The sequence below is a fragment of the Piliocolobus tephrosceles genome, chromosome 6, assembly GCF_002776525.5.
Source record: "Piliocolobus tephrosceles isolate RC106 chromosome 6, ASM277652v3, whole genome shotgun sequence".
Lineage (NCBI taxonomy): Eukaryota > Metazoa > Chordata > Mammalia > Primates > Cercopithecidae > Piliocolobus > Piliocolobus tephrosceles.
Window position 1 is genome coordinate 94,377,489 of NC_045439.1, and position 20,957 is coordinate 94,398,445.

The following is a 20,957-nucleotide window of genomic DNA, read 5'->3' on the forward strand; positions in this document are numbered from 1 at the left end:
GGGCTGACAGTCTGGTGGGGAAATAGACAAAAGGCAAGAAAACAAACCAATGTGCAAAATACGCAGTGCTAGGAAGGAAAAAGAAATGTAATAAAACAGAGAATGGTGGTGGAGGTGAGGATCCACTTTGGATAAAGATGTTTAAACTGAGACCTGAACAGATGGGAAAGACTGAGCCCCAAGAACAGTGAATGCAGGGGTGCTCCAGCGGGAGGGGGCTGCATGGACACACACCCTGGGGGCAGGAGTGAGCAGCTGGAGGAAGTGAAAGACCCACTTAGCTGGAATTCAGAGAGGAGAGGGAGAAACTCATAGGCGAAAACAAAAGAGATCACAGCTCAATGTACAAAGAATGTTTCATCTATCATAGAAGACTGTCTGGAAGCTCATGTTCACCCCTCATTCTCTGAGAGCTGGAGGGGTTCACAAATTGATAAGGGTTGGACTCAGTGACCACAAGGGCTCACAGAACCTGAGTTTACAGCAGCCTATGATGGAGGAAGCATAGGTTTACCTCTGGTTTACAGAAGCTTGTGAAAGGGGATGAACCAGCCAGGCAGGCCAGCACCAGCCACCAGGACCAGGGGCTCCCCCGCTGTGGAGCACAGGGTTGCACTGACCTGGAGCTGGAGAAATGAAGAGGGATTGGTGTCAACTGTTACGGAAGCAGATTTTTCTATGCTAAATGCCAGGTTTGAAACATGGCCATATGCCACCCATCCATCTGTTCCAGGTGGAATCTGCATGTCCATGGCCACATGGAGGCTGACCTTGGTAATCCACTCTGGGGATACTCAGGAGTCGGGCAGGGTGTCCAGTGGTTTTGGCCATCCTAGTGGTTCAGGTTTCCTCTGCAATTTATGCTGATACTTTAGGAGCACTTGACACCTGGGACCAACTCACAATGATGAGGTCATCAGAGGGCTGGTCAGTAACCTGAGAGATGACCTGAGAGCTGTTGCATATTCTTCCAGTACAAATCCAATCATGGCGGCCCATTGCTGAAGAAAAGGCAAAACTTGTTCATAGGCTCTGGCCCCTTCCTGCCTCTCCAACTCCTCCCACACCAGCTCCCCTCCTGCTAAAGCTCCCACCACATTGGTCACGTTTCAGTTCCTCCTACTTTTCACACTCCTTCCTGCCACAGGGCCTTGGCACATGCTTCTCCTGTGAAGGAGACTCCTCTGTCCCTTTTTCATCCGGTTACCTCTTCAGCATTCTTCAGAGCTCTGCTCAAAAGCCATCCTCCCCCCACCAGTATATGCTATAGCACACTGTCAACTTGTCATGGTTGCCATCTTACATTCCTTCCAGTGATTGCCTGAAGAATGCTGCTCTTCCCATCTAGACTGTAAGCTCTATGAGGGCAGGAACTACATTTGGTTTTTCTGAGGGCCTCCCTATACAGTGAGTGGAACCTAAGGAGTTTAGTTAATATTTATTGAATGCATAAATGTGCCCCTCTGGCCCAGAGCTGCAGCCTGAAGATAACCTAGACAACCTGGCCTCATCTGGGTGAAGATGTTGTATTGGTAAACAGGCCTTATCCTAAAGAATTTTCTTGCCCACTGGACTGACATGGGGTTGGCAACCGCAGCAATATAGACAGTGGCAATTATGGGCTTATATTTCTGTATAGTACAATTTAAATACATTGGATTATTTCTAATAGGCAGCTGTTCTCAGTGGGTTAATAGCAGTTAACCCTTTCAGCTCTAGTCAGAATTATTTGTTCATAAACATGAATCAAGGACCTTCTTTTTTTTTTTTTGAGACAGAGTCTCACTCTGTTGCCCAGGCTGGAGCGCAGTAGCGTGATGATCGCTGCTCACTGCAACCTCCAACTCCCAGGTTCACGTAATTCTCCTGCCTCAGCCTCCTGAGTAGCTGGGATTACAGGCATCTGCCACCACACTGGGCTACTTTTTGTAGTTTTAGTAGAGACAGGGTTTCACCATGTTGGCCAGGCTGGTCTCGAACTCCTGACCTCAAGTGACCCACCGGCCTCAGCCTCCCAAAGTGCTGGAATTACAGACGTGAGCCATCGCACCCGGCTGAAGTGAGGGCCTTCTATGGGCCCAGCACTGTACTAAGAATAGCGGTACTCATAATGACCTCAGAGACATGATGATCCTAACAGAGACACACTGGATTCCACTGCATGCACACTCCATGATGCAGTGTTAGCCATATGCCAAGCGCGGTGCTGGGTGCCTGGGAAACCAGAATGAGGGACTTGGAAAGGAGACAGCCACAAACACAAGAAGTAGCAACGAAGTGAGAAGAGCAGACTAGAGACTGTGGGAGGGAATGCCAAGGGGCAGCCAACACTCCTGGCTGTGCTCCTGTAAGTATGGGTCAGAGGACAGGGGCGCAAGAGTGAGTTAAACTTTCCAGCTTTGAAAGGGATGCCTGGTGCTTGGGCCCGGGTGTCCTGGCCCCATTCTGACTGCAGCTCTGCTTCCTTGTACAGGTCTGTTGTAGGCATCCCGACCTGCGAGTCCCTGGTGCAGCTGCAGCCGGGGCGGAGCTACATTATCTATGTGCGAGCCCTCAACACGGGGGGCCCCAGCGTGAGGAGCGAGCCAGCTGCAGTCCACACCATAGGTCTGTGCCCCAGCCCACATAGTCTCTGGGACCCAAAGTGGCCACTCTGTGGCAGACCCAGTGATGCTGTGACTTCACTGGGAAATTGATGAATATGCACAGATATGGACCTGTGGCAAGTCCGCCCAGAAGGAGTTCAGGGGTGTCCCCCACTGCCCTAATTGCAAGTCAAATGGATCATTAAGAAGTCCCTCAGGCCGGGCGCGGTGGTTCACGCCTGTAATCCCAGCACTTTGGGAGGCCGAGGCAGGCGGATCACAAGGTCAAGAGATCAAGACTATCCTGGCTAACACGGTGCAACCCCGTCTCCACTAAAACATACAGAAAATTAGCCGGGCGTGGTGGCGGGCGCCTGTAGTCCCAGCTACTTGGGAGGCTGAGGCAGGAGAATGGCGTGACCCGGGAGGCGGAGCTTGCAGTGAGCGGAGATGGTGCCACTGCACTCCAGCCTGGGTGACACAGCGAGACTCCATCTCAAAAAAAACAAAACAAAACAAAACAAAAAAACAAAAAAAGAAGTCCCTCAATTCCTATTTCCCTTGGCAAATAGGTTAGACATTCTTATCCATATATAGGCATTACAGCTAGAGGTGAAGAGCACAGCCTCTGGAATCAGAGGGGATTGGGGTTCAAGTTTAAGTTTTATCATTTGCCAGCTGATTTCTTAACCACCCTGTGCCTCCATTTCCTCAACTTCAAAATGGAAATAGTAACACCTGTTTCTAAGGGTCGTAGTGAGGATTGAATGGCATACTAGGCACACAAGACTGCCCAATGAGTGTTAATTGCCATCCTTGTTAACGGGACGCCTATTACTAGGCCAGGTCCAGGCTTAGGTGTATCCCACACGAAGCTAAGCCGGCCACCACCGCCCACGTGGAGAAAGCAAGTGATTGGCTGCGGGTCTTCTGTGTGCTCCTCCTCCCACAGGAAGCTACTTTCGCCTAAACAAGGACACCTGCCATCCCTGGCTGATCATTTCTGAAGATGGACTTACGGTCGTACGAAGTGAAAGGAGAATCCCCGCCAGGGAGCTGTCATCCAGCGACACCCGCTTCACCAGGTACTTTGTCAGCCTCTCACAAGGGCGTTCTGTGAACTTCCCGAAGGTGCACTGCTATTCAGGTCAAATCTGAATATGGCATGGAGGCAGCCTTGAGGGAAAAGGAATCCCGGAAATGAGTGAGGAGAGGGGAGCCTAGTGGGGAAGCGACCCAGAGGAGTGTGGGCGAGAGGGGTCGGGCAGGTGCCGGCAGAAGAGCCCCCTGGGAGGGCGAGGTCAGGGGAGAGCGCGGTTCCCTGGGAGGGCATGGTCCCCGGGTCTTAGGCTGCCAGAGCTGGAGCAGCCAGAGGTCATGAGGGTGGGACAGGTGTTATTAGTGGAGGGTGTCCAAGTTCTTAGAGTTCTCAATAAAGAATTGGACAAAACGCACAAACAAAGCAAGGAAAGAGGCCAAGCACGGTGGCTCACGCCTGTAATCACAGCACTTTGGGAGGTCGAGGCAGACGGATCACTTGAGGTCAGGAGTTCGAGACCAGCTTGGCCAACATGCCGAAACCCCATCTCTACTAAAAATACAAAAATTAGCCGGGCGTGGTTGCGGGTGCCTGTAATTCCAGCTGCTCAGGAGGCTGAGGCAGAAGAATCGCTTGAACCCGCAGGGCAGAGATGGCGCCACTGTACTACAGCCTGGGCAACAGAGTGAGACTCCTTCTCAAAAAAAAAAAAAAAAAAAAAAAAAAAAGCAAGTAAAGAATGAAGCAACAAGAGCAGAGATTTATTGAAAACGAAAGCACACTCCACAGTGTGGGAGCGGACCAAGTAAGCGGCTCAAGGGCTGGGTTACAGAATTTTCTGGGGTTTATCCTCTAGAGGTTCCCACTGGTTACTTGGTGTACACCCTATGCATATGAAGAGGCTAAAGTGAAGTTACAAAGTCATTTACTCGGTGTACACCCTATGCAAATGAAGAGGATGTTTCCTGCCACAGCTGAAATACAAAGTTATTTACTTGGACTTAGAAGGTTGGGGTTTTCCCGCTTAATTTAGTTCTAGGAAGTCCTTATGTTCCCTGCCCCCAGACTCTGTTCTGCTTCACAGGGCTCATGCTGTGGGCTAGTGGGAGAACAGAAACAAGGACCTAGATCTCCCACCAGTTAGCCCAGTGCTCTTTCTCCTGCACTGTGGTACCTTATAGCAAAACTCCTGATGGAAAACTGGCCATGGGGTGAGACTGTTCCAAAGTGAGGGGAAAATCATCATTGTGCTGGTGCATGACCTGTGGGCAGGGTGGCCCACCAAAGAAGCTGGTTGGCTGGTCCAGCTATTTCTAAAGCTTGGTACACAACACATGTTGAAATTACTTACATATTCCTTGCTTCTTTCCAAACTTAACAGACAAAATAAGGGGCAAATAAAAATACTGAAATAGAAAAATCAAAGCAATGGGAGAAAAGAAAGGACACAGGTTAACTTCAAGGGCTAATTCAGTTTCTAGGATTAAACATAAATACGGCCTCTCAGCTTCCTGATATCCAGGGCAAAAATAGTTCTTGGTAGGTTGATTTTTAGAGTCAAGAGGATCTTCTAGGGAAGCAAAGGGGCTCTCCTATTAGGGCTGGAACGTCCACTGACGGAAAACTATCCAGCCTCCCTACCTGGGTCCTGGATAGTCCCCTCAGCTGGCTCTTCCTCTGACCCTGGCTTCCTGCTGGCCTTTTTACTGCACATGGGTTAAGCACCTACTGTATGCAAGTGTCAGTGTGAAAGAGCAGGTGCAAAGGAAAAAATTTTGTCCTTTCCTCCTCTGCCCTTTCAACCCAGGTTTGTAGGGTGTAGAGAGGAGTAAGCAGCAATAAAGGTCTTGCCTGACTGGCACCAGAGCAACGTTTAAAGCTACTCTCATGGGCACTGTCATAAGCCCCTCTGACTGCAGCTGTGGGCCCCAGGCAGTCCCCCTCCCTCCAGGGGCCCTTTGCTACCCTTCAACCTTTGCATCCACACAACTCTAGCATCTTTCTGCTGAGGTCTCCTTGACCCCCACAGAAAGCCCTCTTGGACAGGACCCCCTCAAAAACAGCACTAAGACAGCATCCCTGTGGCAGTTGCCAGTCACACCTGGTCCTGGGAAAACATACCTTGGATGAGGCCACTGCTACTTCACTCTTCCTTTGTGTGAATAAGAAAGCTCTCTGGGTAAAGCCTCAAGCATCTTCAAATTCAACCCTTTGTTATTACACTGAAAAGCTATGAACCCAGTTTTTGGCTCTCTCCTTTTAAACTTCTGCCTAGGGGGTCTATTTCTAACATCTCACCATGAAATACAGGAGTTCTTTACACTCATCGTTTGGTTCTTGGCTTTTGGGGATCCAGCCAAGCTGAGTTAGACAGTCCCATTTTAATATCCAGTTGCCAATGTAGCTGTTGCCCTGTGAAACATTGTGCTGTCCTGGGGGATAAAGAGATGAAGATACAGTCCTTGCCCACCTAAGACTCAGATCTCAAGTGGAGGAGACGTGCATGCAAAAGGCACACACATTAAAGGTAAGGTAGATTTATAGACAAAGCATTGTAGGACCCCCAAGGACAAAGACTTGGAAGGACAAAAGCATGAAGGATAAATAGGAGTTCTCTAGGCCAACAAGGCAGATAGTTGCTTTGTACGTGTACATATGAAAGAAGCCAAAAAGATCATGTTTGGAGAAATACGAGGAATTTGGTATGTCTGCAATATAGGGTCCACGATGGGAAGAGGTGGAAGATGAGGCAGGAAAGTCAGAGAAAGTCCAGTACATACACAATAAAAGTTTGGATTTTATCCTCTATGTGGTGAGAATTATTGGATGATTTAAAGCAGGGGAACAAGATCAGATTACATTTCAGAAAGATTCCAGTGCATGGTAGAACATGAGCTGGGGAGGGAGAGGGAAAGGGAAAGGCAAAGGCAGATGGGAAACAAAGAGACCAGAGAGGAGACTATGGAGGGCTTAACTATGCAGTAGGGTATGTGAGAGGAGCCAGTGGAGTCAACAGCTGTTGAGCACATAAAATCAACAAGGCTAGCTGGTCACCTGTTTAAAGGGCAACAGACAGGGAGATGAGTCAGGGACTATCATATTGCCATATTTATAAAGTGCTTACTAAGTGCTAAATGTACTTCATCTCATGCAATCATCCCAACAGCCCTGTGAGGTCTGTACTATTATCAATCCCAGTTGATGGATGAGAAAACTAATTAAAACACAGAGAAGTAACTTGCCCAATAGTATAATGCTATTAAGGGTTGAAGCAGGAATCAAACTAGAAGGTAAGCTTGTAGCCACTACATTATTCCCATCTTAGTTTTCTGCCAAGGGGTTATCAGGTAGATAACGACTATATTAACCAAAATGGAGATGTGAGAAGTATGTACCCCTCCCCACTACACCCCAAACTTTGGTAGATAAGAGGGGTGGGAATATGACTTTCCATTTGGGACATTCTGAATTTGAAACAACAGGTGGAAATGTGAGTCCGGAGCTTGAAGCAGAGATGGCCTCATTTTATAGGTGAGGTAACCGAGGTAGAAGTTAACCAGCATGCAACCTCCTTCCCAAAGCTTTCCTTGGGCAGTAAGAACTTGGAGTTTTGAGAGTAGAGAGAAAATTTTAAACTGAACAAATCTTTCTCGGGATGTTGAGGGCTATATATATTTTGGTTAATGTAGGAGTCTCCTGAAGAAGGTAGAACATTCACTTTGGAGATACCAATATAATTTGATTTTCACTGAAAACCTTCCTGTGTTGATACTTTGCTGATGTAGAACAAAACATTACTCTAACCTTTGTCAGTATAATTGTTCCCAGTGCAACCTTGGAGGTAGATTTTAATGATCTGTGAGGAATCTGCTATCTTGTTCTTCTTGGGTTGGCCTCTGAATTATTGTCTTCCTCCAGGAGTCATCCCTAACATGATAGCTACCTCAAAGGCCTTCCATGTTCATTTAGTACAATAAGCAATGGTGGTGAACTTCAAGCTTATGGTTCCCTTAACTGTGCTGTGTTGTATATTTCCAACCCTTTTCTTTTTTTATGAACAAGTGAACCAAACCTTTTTCTATAAAAGTCCCAACAATTTTAAAGAGCAAACAAAACTTGTTCTGTTGGTTTAGTGCCTCCTCCTCTCCCATTACCAAGCAGTATCATAATCTTCCTTAATCTTCACGATCAGCCCACTGAGCTTTGAGAGCGAAGGGTGCTTTACAAGTTAAGTGTCCAGAAGCACCTACCACTACATTCGTAGACCACCGACTGACCTGAAGCAGCTGGCTTCACTGACCTGCACAGCCAGGCTTGGGGCACCCCAGATCACACATGCTTCCACTTTCTGAAACCAGGTGTGTTGCTGTCATGGGAAATCTAATTCCAGTCCGAGGGCACCATTACTGGGAGGTGGAGGTAGATGAGCATTTGGACTATACAGTTGGTGTGGCCTTTGAAGATGTCACTAAACAGGAGGATCTGGGAGCAAACTGCCTCTCCTGGTGCATGAGGCACACATTTGCATCATCAAGGTAAAGTAAAATCTGGATACTCATAATTAAAATTTGTTTTTGAAAGATTACAGCAAGACCTTTTTACTAGCAATAATTAAGACACACATTATGTTTTACAAATATTCTAAGACATTTCAGGAGTTGCTGCCAGTCACTTTCCCTAAAGTCCAAGTAAGAGGAGAAAGAGCAGCTTTTCTCTGAGCTAAAAATAGCTAAAATTTATGGAGAATTGTGTGCCAAGTACTCAGTTACTCAGGAGAGTGAGGTGGGAGGATCGTTTGAGCCCTGGACTTCAAGGCCAGCTTGGGCAACATAGCAAGACCCCTTCTCTAAAACAAAAACAAAAACAAAAATAAAAGAATAAAAATAAAAAGACCACACCTCACAGCAATTAGATAATCCAAACAACATGGATTTGGAACTTGGATTCAAACTCAAGCAGTCTGGCTCCAAAGAGTTCATTCCTAACCACTTAAGTGATTGATTTTTTCATTTCTGTTCACCTTTAATATTAAGCCAATACAGTTTGCTTTGAAGCCCCAGTTCCATCTTTTTAAGTGAATGTGGGCAAGGGGCTTAGTAGTTATGGCTAATCCTGGTTTGCTCCTGCTGCTGGGCACTCTGTCTTTACACGTGGAGAAGTTCCATATAGTAAGGAAAAAAGTCTCATGCAGCCCAGGTCAATGAATAAACTTTCAGACTTAGAAGGCCATGGTTACAACCTTCCTTCACCTCAAAAACTGAAAAACAAGACCCCACACTGCTTTCCCATCACACCTTGTAAAATGGGGCCTCTGACCCTCCTTGGTTTGATGAATCCTATTAATGTTCATCCAATGTTCTCTGCCCATGATCCTCTATCATGGCTATTTACACATTATGTGTCATGCCCAAGCATAAGTGGGAAGACCAACTTCCCCCTGATAATAGATGAGGACACTAATGAAATCTACTAAACTTCAGACCCAGTTTGGGGAATGCAAGAATTACTATACACTGAGGCAGATACTTTATTTGGGGATTCTGCCTGAAGTAAGGCTAAAGATCAAAGTCTCTTCTTTAGAAAGGCAAGAACAAGAGGCAGAGTAAAACTAAGGGAGCATAAAGAAAGCTTAGAAGTCTGTGTGTAGGGGGAGGAATAAGGGGAGTAAGAAGACAGAATAGAAGAGGGATGGAAGACAAAGGAAGGGCAAAAGCTACAGGCCAAGTGCTAGAGCCAAGCCAGTTTCTTACAGATGTAGGGATGTGTAGGGGGGTGTGTGTGTGTGTGTGTGTGTGTGCACGCGCACACGTTACAAATGGAGAATGAAGGTAAGGTATCCTAGGATAAGGTCTCCTAGCAGACTTGCATTTTTGGCTCATAGTATTAGACTCCATTGGTGGTGTGAGAGAAAGTACAGGAAAGGACTCCTATAGCTTCTAGCAGCTGCTTAGTTAAAATAAGGTGAAATGGGCTAGAGACAGGCTGGCTTCCTCTGACACATTTAGATCGTATTCCAAGTGTTCATCCCAGCAGCCTAGACTAGCCTGTTGACACAAAGAGCTTTTCAAGTATCTGTAGGTAGCAGGTTAGGAAATTCCTGTGACAGGTTTTGGTTTCTGCCATTTTTCAAAGTACACAGGATGCAGAGCACGGATAGTGATATAATATTGATTGGTAACAGGCCCACTGGCTCCCCACTCAATTTGAAAGTTTAAGAATTGGAGTAACTGTGCAGAGAAGAGTTTATGCCAAGAGGCCCATTTTATCACATGGAAAATCACAAGGTTCCCTGTTTCAAATGTCTAATCCAAATTTTAAAAACATGTTCTATTCCTATGCTAGTTTAAATGCAAGAGAGTTCAGGATGCTATAGGTAAATTTCTTAGGTTAAGAGGTTACTAGAGAAAAAAATGATGTTTGAAAAATGTTTTGGCCAGGAGCAGACGCTCACACCTGTAATCCCAGCACTTTGGGAGGCCAAGGTGAGCGACTGCCTGAGCTCAGAAGTTCGAGACCAGCCTGGGCAACAGTGAAACCCTGGTCTCTACTAAAAATACAAAAATTAGCTGGGCTTGGTGGTACATGCCTGTAATACCAGTTACTCAGGGGGCTAAGGCAGGAGAATCGCTTGAACCCAGGAGGTGGAGGTTGCAGTGAGCCGAGATAGCGCCACTGCACTCCAGCCTGGGTGACAGAGTGAGACTCCGTCTAAAAAAAAAAAAAGAAAATATTTCTTAGGACAAATTTTAGAAAAGAGATAGTTTAGAGAATATAGTTTTAGAAATAGCTTGTCACTTTGCTAGTCATTTAATACTAGAAAATAGCAAAATCATAGGACTATCAATAAAATTAATATGAAATGTTCTATAAATAGTAAATCTATAGAATTACTGAAACTTTATTATGTCAAATTTAATTTTCAGGCATAAGTATGAATTTCTGCACAACAGAACAACTCCAGATATAAGAATAACAGTTCCTCCAAAGAAGATCGGCATTCTATTAGACTATGAAAATTCAAAGTTGTCATTTTTCAATGTGGACCTTTCTCAGCATCTATACACATTTAGTTGTCAGCTTCACGAATTTGTGCATCCCTGTTTTTCTTTGGAAAACCCTGGGTGTCTAAAGGTACATAATGGCATTTCAATGCCAAAACATGTCACTTTCTATTAGAACATTCTGATGTCCAGTTTCCTGTCTTCCATGCCTACCCCTCTCGCAGCCACTCACGCCTTAGCTGGCTGCACCATGTGCCCAGCACAATTTATGGCTGATGTTATTATCTGGCAGAATGGTGTGCTGGCGCTCATTTCACCCAACCTGGATTCTAGTCCTGTGTGCTGCTAAGATAGTCATTACCAGGCCCAGCTGTAAAATAAAGGCTCAGACTAAATGAACTCAAAAGTCTTTAAAGTTGTCAAACTGTAGTTGTGTATATGCAAAATATGAGTTTCCAAGACCTAGAGAGCTTGGAATACGAGGAGGGTAGTCTTAATGGCTCCAGCAACCCCAGTACACTCATTCATTTCATGAGTCAGCCAAGAATACACTTGAGAAGGCAAGAGGCTGTCTGTAGAAAACCAGGGAAGCTGTGTGCCCTTCTCAACGTCTTCTACCCTCATTTTCCCAATAGTGAGCAGCATTATGGTGAGGTCCCTTCCACTATGTACTCTTTATAACACCCTGTTCCACTCCTACACAGTATGCACCACTCTCTAATTTTGAAATTACCTCTATAATGCCCAATTCCACGAAGGCAGGGACAGTGCCTGTTTTGTTAATTGCTAGATTCCCAAGGGCTAACACATAACAGCTGTTACCAAGTATTTGTTGAATAAATGAGTATCTTCTTCAGCCACTGCTCTTTGGCCTCTCACTGCTCTCCATGTGAAGGATGGCAGGGCTCTTTCAAAACTATAGCAAAGGACCTATAGCCAAGAAATGGGAAAAAACCTAGAATGGAGGCAGCGTGAAAGAACAGAAGGGCATCTGTGGCATATTAGCAAATGCACAACAAATTTTTCAAAGAAATTAACAGCCCACCAGAGGGCAAAGCTGAGCACGGGAAGGAAGACTGATCTCTAGCTAGGCAGCTTTCAGGCATCCTGCCTCACTGCCCCCAGGCCATTCTGTGAGCTCAATGCCCAACTCCATCAGCTACATTCCTGGTTCTCCCGTTCAAGTTTCCAGTTGCCACTTAAGCTCTGCACACACAGCATTTTCAAAGCTTGTGAGTGAAGCTGCAGAATAATTCCATTTGTGAAGCAATTACAATTCAGTATCACGTCCCACGGATGCCTCTAAACCCAGATATGCCCTAATCTCATCATTTAAGGTTTTGTGTTTAAAAAAAAGTCCACTTTGATGTTTTCTGGTGAAATTCTGTCTCTACTAAAAATACAAAAAATTAGCCAGGCGTGGTGGTGGGTGCCTGTAATCCCAGCTACTCAGGAGGCTGAGGCAAGATAATTGCTTGAACCCGGGGGTAGAGGCTGCAGTGAGCCTAGATTGTGCCATTGCACTCCAGCCTTGGCAACAAGAGCGCAACTCTGTCTCAAAAACAAACAAACAAAAAAACCTCTGATGTTTTCCAGCACATGCAAAGCCTGACAAACTGAAAGACTCTCATCTTCTACTAAACTCTGGCTACTGGTATAAATGGCAGCTCAGATTCCTGAATTAACAATTCACACTGACAATTTAATAACTCATTATACACACACACGCCTAGCCTGCCAAGCTGGACTGTCTACTCTGAAACAAGGGACAGCAGATGTAAGCACAGAAATGGTTCCAGTTATAAACAAACAAAAGATACATATATGTATATTAAAAAATGTTCTCAGCTACTGAAATAGAAACTACCAAGTAAGAAACAGGATATCACAGAGAAGGCAAGTTTGAATTCAGGGTTCTAATAGGCTTTATGGAATACTACACATGTTAATATGAACACGGATAAATGTATTAAAAACTCGACACCTGTAAAGTTTTAATTAAATTTTTATTTGACCAAGAAAAAACTGTCTAGAATTGTCTGACATTTACATCAAATATCAGACAAATCCACTTAAAGCAGATTAGCAACTTCAAGCATCACAATTATTCAGCACAAAGAGCCTTTGTTGAAACATCTTTCTCATTTATTTAGAAGAAAAACCATCTAGAACAGAACCAAACAAAACTTTTGTGTTTTTGTAAAAAAATTCCAATTCCTTAAACTACTACAAACAATCTACTGAAACTGTATTCAACAAGGGACAGGATTTACCTCAAGGCCATGTTCACCTGCAACATGCTGATAAGTCTGTTAAAAAACAAAGCAAAAAAAGAGTTTTTAAAAATTAGACCACTGTAGCCACAATCCCTAACATTGGACAGTTAAAACAAAAGATATCAAAATCTGTCCTTTTTTTTAGCTTTACCTGTATCACTTTATAACTCCTGAGAAAGTCAATTCACATAAGCTGTGGCCTCCCCACCTTAACAAAAGGGAAAAAGAATATGTAAAACCACCACAGAATCTTGGTGTAAACTAACATGGGTTTAGTAACACAGAGTGCAGTATTAAGAATTTAAGGCACGCTTATAAGTCAGAATTGGAAAGTTGGTTTGAGACTTGCAAACTAAAATGACACTGGTTTCTGATAAAATTAAATGACTTTTATTTAGAAAAGTGTGTTTAATAAATTACTTCCTGCTGGTTTAAATGACACACAATCACTTGTATACAATCCACTAAGATATTTCTGAAGTGTATACTTGGTCAAAAGTAAAAAGCAGAGCAAATGCATGGGCAGTGGGGCCTTTTTTTTAATACTTCTCATCCTCCAAAATCTGTTAAAATCATCATCTTCCACAACTCACACACTGGAAGCTGTCCACAGCACAATTCACTGTGATGTGGCATTCTGTAAATAAGACTATATTGGTCTTGATGCAAGCAGGTTCAGCTACCACACTGCACTATAAGAAAAGTTCTCTCCTCAACTTACCAAGACAACTTCTCCAATTTCTAGTCACCTTCCTATCAATTAGTAGAGCAAGATTCTCACATGTTCACTATGTCTTTCTCCAGTTTTCTCATCTATAAATGTACTACTCCTATTTTCTATAGAAAGACAATGGAAAGCATATAATTGCTGTTGGTAGATAAGTAGGCCTTGAGTTTATTTTGCAAACAAGACCTGTTCTATCTACCTTTTCATTTAGGAGGCTAAAAGCAGAGTCAGCTTGATTTCAAGGACTCTATTTTCTTAGTCTCCAGAAGAACATAACCAAATCCAGCTTTTAAAACACTGTCCTTTACCATGTCAAGATACTCAAATAAAGATCATTTATAACTTCAAGCTATAGGAGATTAACTCTGTACATATGCTTGTTTCACTGTAACCAATGGTTAATTAATCTAAATGCAAGAGAAGTGTTTGTTATTTGGAAGGAAGACCCCAGCTGGTCAGCATCTTTTCTGTCATCCGAAGTCCCCTGGAAAGAGTAGGACTATGACCTGGGCACAACAACTGCCCCTAAGTTAGTACTTATTTTAGAGTTGCTACTGAACAGGTGGTAGTTCTTGTCAAGTATATCATGTCTGACTATTTCATTGTTTGTTTTCTGCTATCACCAGTTCCGGGGGAAAAAAAAAAAAAAAGCCCAAATTGATTGCTTTTTCATTTTGCCAGAATGTGACAGAATCATGGTTTTTAGCTCTATTTTCACCTTACTCAAATCCTGGAGTTAAACTATCATTTATTTGAAACGTTACAAATTAGCCTCCAGCTGATTCAAACAACATGTAGTCACTCAGACATAGCCAATAAAAATGTTTTGGTAGTATGAACTTGGATTCTAATCTTGCTGTCTCTCCTACTCTCATTCCTAAGTCTAAATGTTAGGTCTCTTGCTTGAAAGGAATTTAAGAGATGCCCTTAAATTCAAACAGACTGGATTGCAGAAAGGAATATAATCCATTCACTGGGAAAATACACAACCAACAAAACTGAGATTTCCCAACTGTGCACTATAACAATGCAGAAACACAGTTTTAGAGATGGCTTTACTGGGTATATACATTGCTCTTTGTAGACCCATCTATTATTCTGCCACCCAGAAAGATTCTTACCCTCCTACTTCCTTCCTACTAAATGAATGTTTAAATTAAATATTCATTTAATTTAAAGGTGGTAGGACCAGGGAGAGGGAAGGAAAAAACAAGAAGCACTATCCAAAAGTAAGAACAGTACTCTGGAGAAAGGTAAAAGATACTCAACATTGTTTTTTGTGCCATTTACAATTTATAAACCAGCCACAGAGTCCCAGGCACCCAGAATGGACCTCCTCTTCCCTGTCTACCTAATGCCTGTATAGCCTCTTGGAAACACTGCCTCATTCCTCCCCGTCCCAGGAGAGGTTAAGTGCCACACTCACCTCTTTTAGATTACTTAAGTAGCTATACTGCAATCATTGACTTGTGTCTGCTCCACTTGACTATAAGCAAATTGAAGGCAGGGTTTGTGCCTTCATAATCTCTGAATGATCTGAAGATGGAAATAACTGCTTTGTGCTTTCAGGGAGCTCATATACCTGCAAAGAGAAAAGAGACATCAAATTATCTTCCAAATCAAAGGAAAAGTCTCTTTATTAGAAAGCAAAGCAGCTTTCAAATTTGTGTGTGCTTGGGGAGTAGAAGGAAACATTAAAATACGAACCTGCCAGGCACAGTGGCTCATGCCTGTAATCCCAACACTTTGGGGGGCCAAGACGGGCAGATCACCTGAGGTCAAGAGTTCAAGACCAGCCTAGCCAACATGATGAAATCCCGTCTCTACTAAAAATACAATAATTAGCCGGGCATGGTGGTGGGCGCATATGATCCCAGCTACTCAGGAAGCTGAGGCAGGAGAATCGCTTGAACCAGGGAGGCAGAGATTGCAGTGAGCCGAGATGGCCGCCATTGCATTCCAGCCTGGGCAACAAGTGTGAAAACTCCGTCTAAAAAAAAAAAAAAAAAAACCTCCAAAATATCAACCTTTCTTCTGTCCCAGTACATCTTAAAGATCTGATACACAGTCCCATTACTAACAGTGCTCCATGGTGACTTCTAATCTAGGAAGAGTGGGAGGGGGCACAGAATGATCTGGGGATGGGAAAGATATATGTGGTTTAGAATGCTCTTCCCATCATTGCAAGAGACCTTTGACACATTTAATATTTATTATGGTTAGACTATCCTTATGAGAGCCCAAAGATCTTCAACATGTATATTTTAAATGTTCTGAATCATAAATTTGGTTCATATGCCCTGGAGGCTGGTGAGTGAAAGCTGCCCCCGTGACTACTGAGTAAGCTTAACTGTCAATCCTATATTTATAGCACAACATGAGTATTTGGCTTTCTGCTAGTTTCAGGATCTAAGACTTTATGGAATAAATCATATGCTATAAAATTAATGTACAATTAGGGATTTAGAAAGATCAAAGGTGATTCCTTTTCAAATGTCAAGTATCTTTGAAAGTCAATTTTAAAAGTGATACAAAGCAACAAAGTATTATAGTTAGTACCTAACAACAGCCCCTCTCCCCCAAACAACTTTGGCCAAATTTATATATTAATCTGTAGGGTGGAAATCAGATAAACAAACCCCTTGTTACTGAAATTTCATCCTTTTCTTATAAAGTGATCAATGGCTAGAATTTTCAAACAGTGGGATCCTATGCTCCATTATTTTAAATCAGAAATAAAGGGATCATTCTATAGTTCATTATTGGAAACGTTTCTCTGAATGTGTAGAGCACCAGTGAACAAATAACTTTGACGCACACACACATAGGTACATGCAAAAGAAAGAAATACATGTTCCCAGCCCTTCAAAGAACCTCAAGCCAACTTCCCAAAAATAACCACATATAACTAACTACCAAGGATTTCTACATAAGGCATTTTAAACAGCATTTACCTATTTATTATAAACTCAGTAGTGGGTATGTTTCTGTACAGTTATCCATTGAAAACTCATCTAAGTTCTGGAAGAGGGAGAAAAGGGAGATGGAATATAGAGGCTGTCACATGCTACTGGCTACTGGCAGGGGAAGTTAAGCAAGAGATAACTGGCCAAGAGAGTGAGAAGAAAAACTGCCTGTGGCTTGTCCATGTCCAAATCTACTAAATTGGTAGTCTTTTCTTCTTAGCCCTTGATTCTCTAGCAGCTGGTCTGAACCACTGTCTGAAACCATTAAAAAAAAAAAAGGTAATGGGATAAAAAGAATACAAAATGGCTGAGTGCGGTTTTGTAGAGATGGGGTTTTGCCCTTTTGCCCAGGCTGGTCTCAAACTCCTGAGCGCAAACGATCCATCCACCTCGTCCTCCCAAAGTAATGAGATTACAGGTGTGAACCACCACATCTGGCTGAGAAAATTTTAAATCTCAAGTTATATATGTGTATTTTTGTAGAGAAGTATCCTAGCTGATTAATAATAAACTTTCCAAGCATAGAAAAATATTACAGGCCAGGCGCAGTGGCTGACGCCTGTAATTCCAACACTTCAGGAGGTCAAGGTGGGAGGATGGCTTGAGCTCAGGAGTTTGAGACCAGTCTGAGCAACACACAGAGACCCTGTCTCTACAAAATATATATATTTTTTAATTAGCCAGGGTGGTAGCACACACCTGTGGCCCTAGCTACTCAGGAGGCTGAGGTGGAGGAGCTCTTGAGCTCAAGAGGTCAAGGCTGCCAGTGAGCTGTGATCGCATCACTGCACTCCAGCCTGGATGACAGTGAGGTCTTGTCTCAAAAAAACAACAAAAGAATTAAAAATGGACAACTGTTTGTGTTCTCTGTGCCTGGAATTATACAGCTACTGGAAATACAAGCTACTGTGCTTGTTGCATTTTTAAGGTGATACTTCTGCTCATGTCACAATCACAACAGCAATCATTCCTCTACATAATCTAAAATTTCTTTGAAATATCTTAAAAGTCGGTCTCTGTGGGGGTTTCTGAAAACCCTTCTCGGGGTTAGTGAAGTCAAAACTATTTTCATATGAACAAAAGCTCTTTGGAGTCCTCAATAACTGTTTAGTGGCTCTTGAGACCAACAAGTTTGAAAACTGTTTATATAGGAGCCGGGCATGGTGGCTCACACCTGTAATCCCAGCACTTTAGGAGGCCAAGGTGAGAAGATCACCTGAGGTCGAGTTCAAGACCAGCCTGGCCAATACGGTGGGACCCCCCTATCTACTAAAAATGCAAAAATCAGCCGGGCACGGTGGCACACACCTGTAATCCCAGCTACTCAGGAGAGTGAGGCAGGAAAATCGCTTGAACCCAAGAGAGAGAGGCTATTCATGGCTTCCCCACAATGAACATCTGGTTGAATGAGTTCCCCAGTACTTAAGACACCCCCTATGTGAAGTGAACAGTTTTTCAATATTTGCTAATGTATGGTTTTCTGGGCCTCAGGCTCACTTATTTTCTTCACAGGCTTGCCACTTTCCTACAACACATTTCCATTTCAATAACATGAGAGAGATGAGTGCAATAATGCACAAGACACTTAAGCCACACAAGTAAATGTAAGATTACTTAAAACAGCTGAGGGTTGACTGCAGTGCACGCTACAGAATCAGTTTTCTAGGGTGAGCACATAGCGTGTTCAGTGAACCCCAGGCCGCTCTGTGTAAATGTGTGTAACAGGTAATGAAAGTTCCTTCTTCACATATTGTTACTACACATCTATTGCTAAAAGTGAAATAACAGAAGCGACGTGACAGACTCATCTCCATCTATAAAGTATGGAAGATGTAGATGACTGACATACTTCTAACACACGCTGATTTAGCCTTTCATGGATTTATACTGTATGTAGACGTACATTCACCCTCTTCACTCCTCCTTGCAACTCCCCATCCACTTCGTAAAAAAAGACCAATTGTCTAGCAATGCAAAGAAAAAGTATGGTGTAGAACAAATAATTCCGGGCTGAAAATGAAGAAATCGCGCTTTCACTCTCGGCTCTGTTATTAACAAGTTGCGTAACTTTCGGCCTATCTCCCCTCATCACGCTTCAGTATAAGCTAAAAGGAGGGAGATGACCAAGATGGCTTTACTCACTTCTGACACCAAACGACTGCCAGCAGATTCAGGAAGCTTAAGAATTACCAACTCTGTGTGTGTGTTCTAAAATTAATGCAACAGGTGCTGCTGCCTCCAACAGGCGTCACCGATTCAGAAGGTTTGGGTTCGCGCAGGCCCTTATGGGACACAGGATAGCACTACCTATGTGAAAACTGCAAACTTTAGTCTGGTGAGTGCATATTTCTCCTTTCCGCATTTATACTTACCTCACCTCCGTCGGCTACCAAGCTCGTTCTTCAAATGAGGTGGAGAAATGTAAGCGCAATGAATGAGGCCCAGATCGCTGGTGGCGCTGAACCCCCAAAAGATACACACCGCGACAGATGCAACGACCCCTCACCTCTACCCCCGTTCCCTGCTGCATCCTCTGAAACCTGATACGCCTGCCTGGCTACCAGGACGCTGCTGTCACCGGCTCCGCTGGGTGGCCAGAGACCGGACTTAACTCCACTGTACTGCCCCTCCAATGTCCCACCTTCCTAGTAAATCCACTCTCCTTCCGGCGGAAAAGCCCTTCTAGTTTCCTGGGCGTGAGAGGAAGTCCCGCCCCACGCACCAGCGGGATATAACTGAATGCGCCGGGGAGCTTCGCGCAGGCTCAGACTCGATCGCTCGGCTGGTTGACGTTATCCAGGAGGAGAGTCGCTTTAGACCAGGGGAAGGCATGCACGGGAACCGGTTGTTGCTGGGTCCGAGGGCGGTAGGGAGTGGAGAGAGCGCCGGGAGTCGCTCAGTGGGGTCTGGGAGAACGGCTTGCAGATTCACATCTCCTCCGCCCGCGGATGTCCTCCGGGGAATTGAGGCTTCCCTCCTCAGCGGCCGTTGTTTCTCTCTTTGCTCCCGCTGCCCCTTGTTGTATTTGGTTTCTTACTATTTATGTAGCATCATTGCTTGCGGTTATAATGGCCACCACTTTCTTGAGCATTCACTGTACAAGCATCTCGCAGCAGGCGCTCATAAGCATCTGGCGATTCTTGGCTACTGCTGGAAGCCCAACCATTCTTTGGAAGGAATTTGACAGCCTACATAATAATCCTGTACTCTAATATCCACATGGTACTCTTGGGGCTAGGAAGGTGAAATTGCCGTTATATTAGTTTTCTGAAGCCGCCATAACGAAGTACCACACACTGGATAGCTTAAAACAACAGATATATTTTCTCGTTTTCTGGAGTCTGGAAGTCAGAAATCAAGATGTCAGTGGGGCCTTGCTTCTTCTGAGGCTCTGGATAGAATCCTTCCTGCCTATTCCTAGCTTCTGGTGGGAACCAGCAATCATTAGTGTTCTTTGGCTTGTAGCTGCATTAATCCATTCTCTTCCTCTTTTATCAAATGGTCTACTCCCTGTGTGTCTCTGTCTCTGTGTCTTTTATAAGGAAACCAGTCCTATAAGGTAAAAGGCTCACCTTACTCCAGTATGACCTGATCATGATTTATCACATCTGCAATGACCCCCTTTCCAAATAAGATCACATTTCGAGGTTCCAGGAAGGACATGAATTTTGGGGGCGATACTAACCAACCCAGTACAGCTATCAAAGTTCTTAAGAAGTAAACAAACGAAGAGTTGACAAATAAATGTAGTACAAGTGGATTCAAACTTAGTTCAGTTTTATCTGAGTGTTCATAGACATTCGGGGTATCCCTTTAAAAGATGGGTAGGGGCCGGGCGTGGTGGCTCACGCCTGTAGTCCCAGTACTTTGGGAGGCTGAAGTGGGCGGATCAGTTGAGGTCAGGAGTTTGAGACCAGCCTGGCCAACATGGCGAGACCTCGCCTCTACTAAAAATACAAAAATTAGCCGGGCATGGCAACAGGTGCCTGTAGTCCCAGCTACTTGGGAGGCTGAGGCAAGAGAATCGCTTGAACCTGGGAGGTTGCAGTGAGCCGAGATCACGCCATTGCACTTTAGCCTGAACAACAGAGCGAGACTTGGTCTCTAAATAAATAAATAAATAAATAATACATGGTGGGTAAGACTTGAATGTGCCATCATAAACTGTCAGAGACAACATTCTGGGCAAAAGAAACATCACAGACAAGGAAGCACGGGTTGAACTGTAAAATAAATTAGGTTAAAGCGGGAAAGACCTTCATTGCATGCTGAAGAGTTTGGAGCCTTTTCTTTATATAAAATTAGGAGCAAATCAGCGTGTTTCAGCAACTTAGTTGTGCTTTGAAGATTAATTTACCAGTTT

General features: G+C 44.0%; 1 protein-coding gene, 1 long non-coding RNA gene and 1 other non-coding gene across 7 annotated transcripts in view; 1 reads left to right on the forward strand and 2 right to left on the reverse strand.

Annotated features, from left to right (window-relative positions):
• The window catches only part of FSD2 (fibronectin type III and SPRY domain containing 2), a 54,853-nt gene extending 43,368 nt beyond the window's left edge, over positions 1-11,485 (forward strand). For all 4 annotated transcript variants that reach the window (XM_023194296.2, XM_023194293.1, XM_023194294.1 and 1 more), the window contains exons 10-13: positions 2,474-2,607; positions 3,538-3,670; positions 7,983-8,159; positions 10,548-11,485. In XM_023194296.2, coding sequence (XP_023050064.1) covers positions 2,474-2,607; positions 3,538-3,670; positions 7,983-8,159; positions 10,548-10,800 — 697 coding nt within the window. In that variant the 3' untranslated portion in view covers positions 10,801-11,485. The remainder of the gene's footprint in view (positions 1-2,473; positions 2,608-3,537; positions 3,671-7,982; positions 8,160-10,547) is intronic.
• A 1,127-nt stretch (positions 11,486-12,612) lies between these two features.
• On the reverse strand, positions 12,613-19,274 carry LOC111527807. Of its 2 annotated transcripts, XR_002726769.1 has the most exons (5): positions 18,967-19,274; positions 15,055-15,210; positions 13,053-13,109; positions 12,899-12,934; positions 12,613-12,790 (listed from the first exon to the last, which is right to left on the reverse strand). It is a non-coding gene; the product is annotated as an uncharacterized LOC111527807 (long non-coding RNA). The 2 variants fall into 2 exon arrangements; XR_002726768.1 differs by having other exon boundaries at positions 12,613-12,934.
• On the reverse strand, positions 13,768-13,894 carry LOC111527820. The gene has a single exon (XR_002726776.1).
• Positions 19,275-20,957: the final 1,683 nt, after the last annotated feature.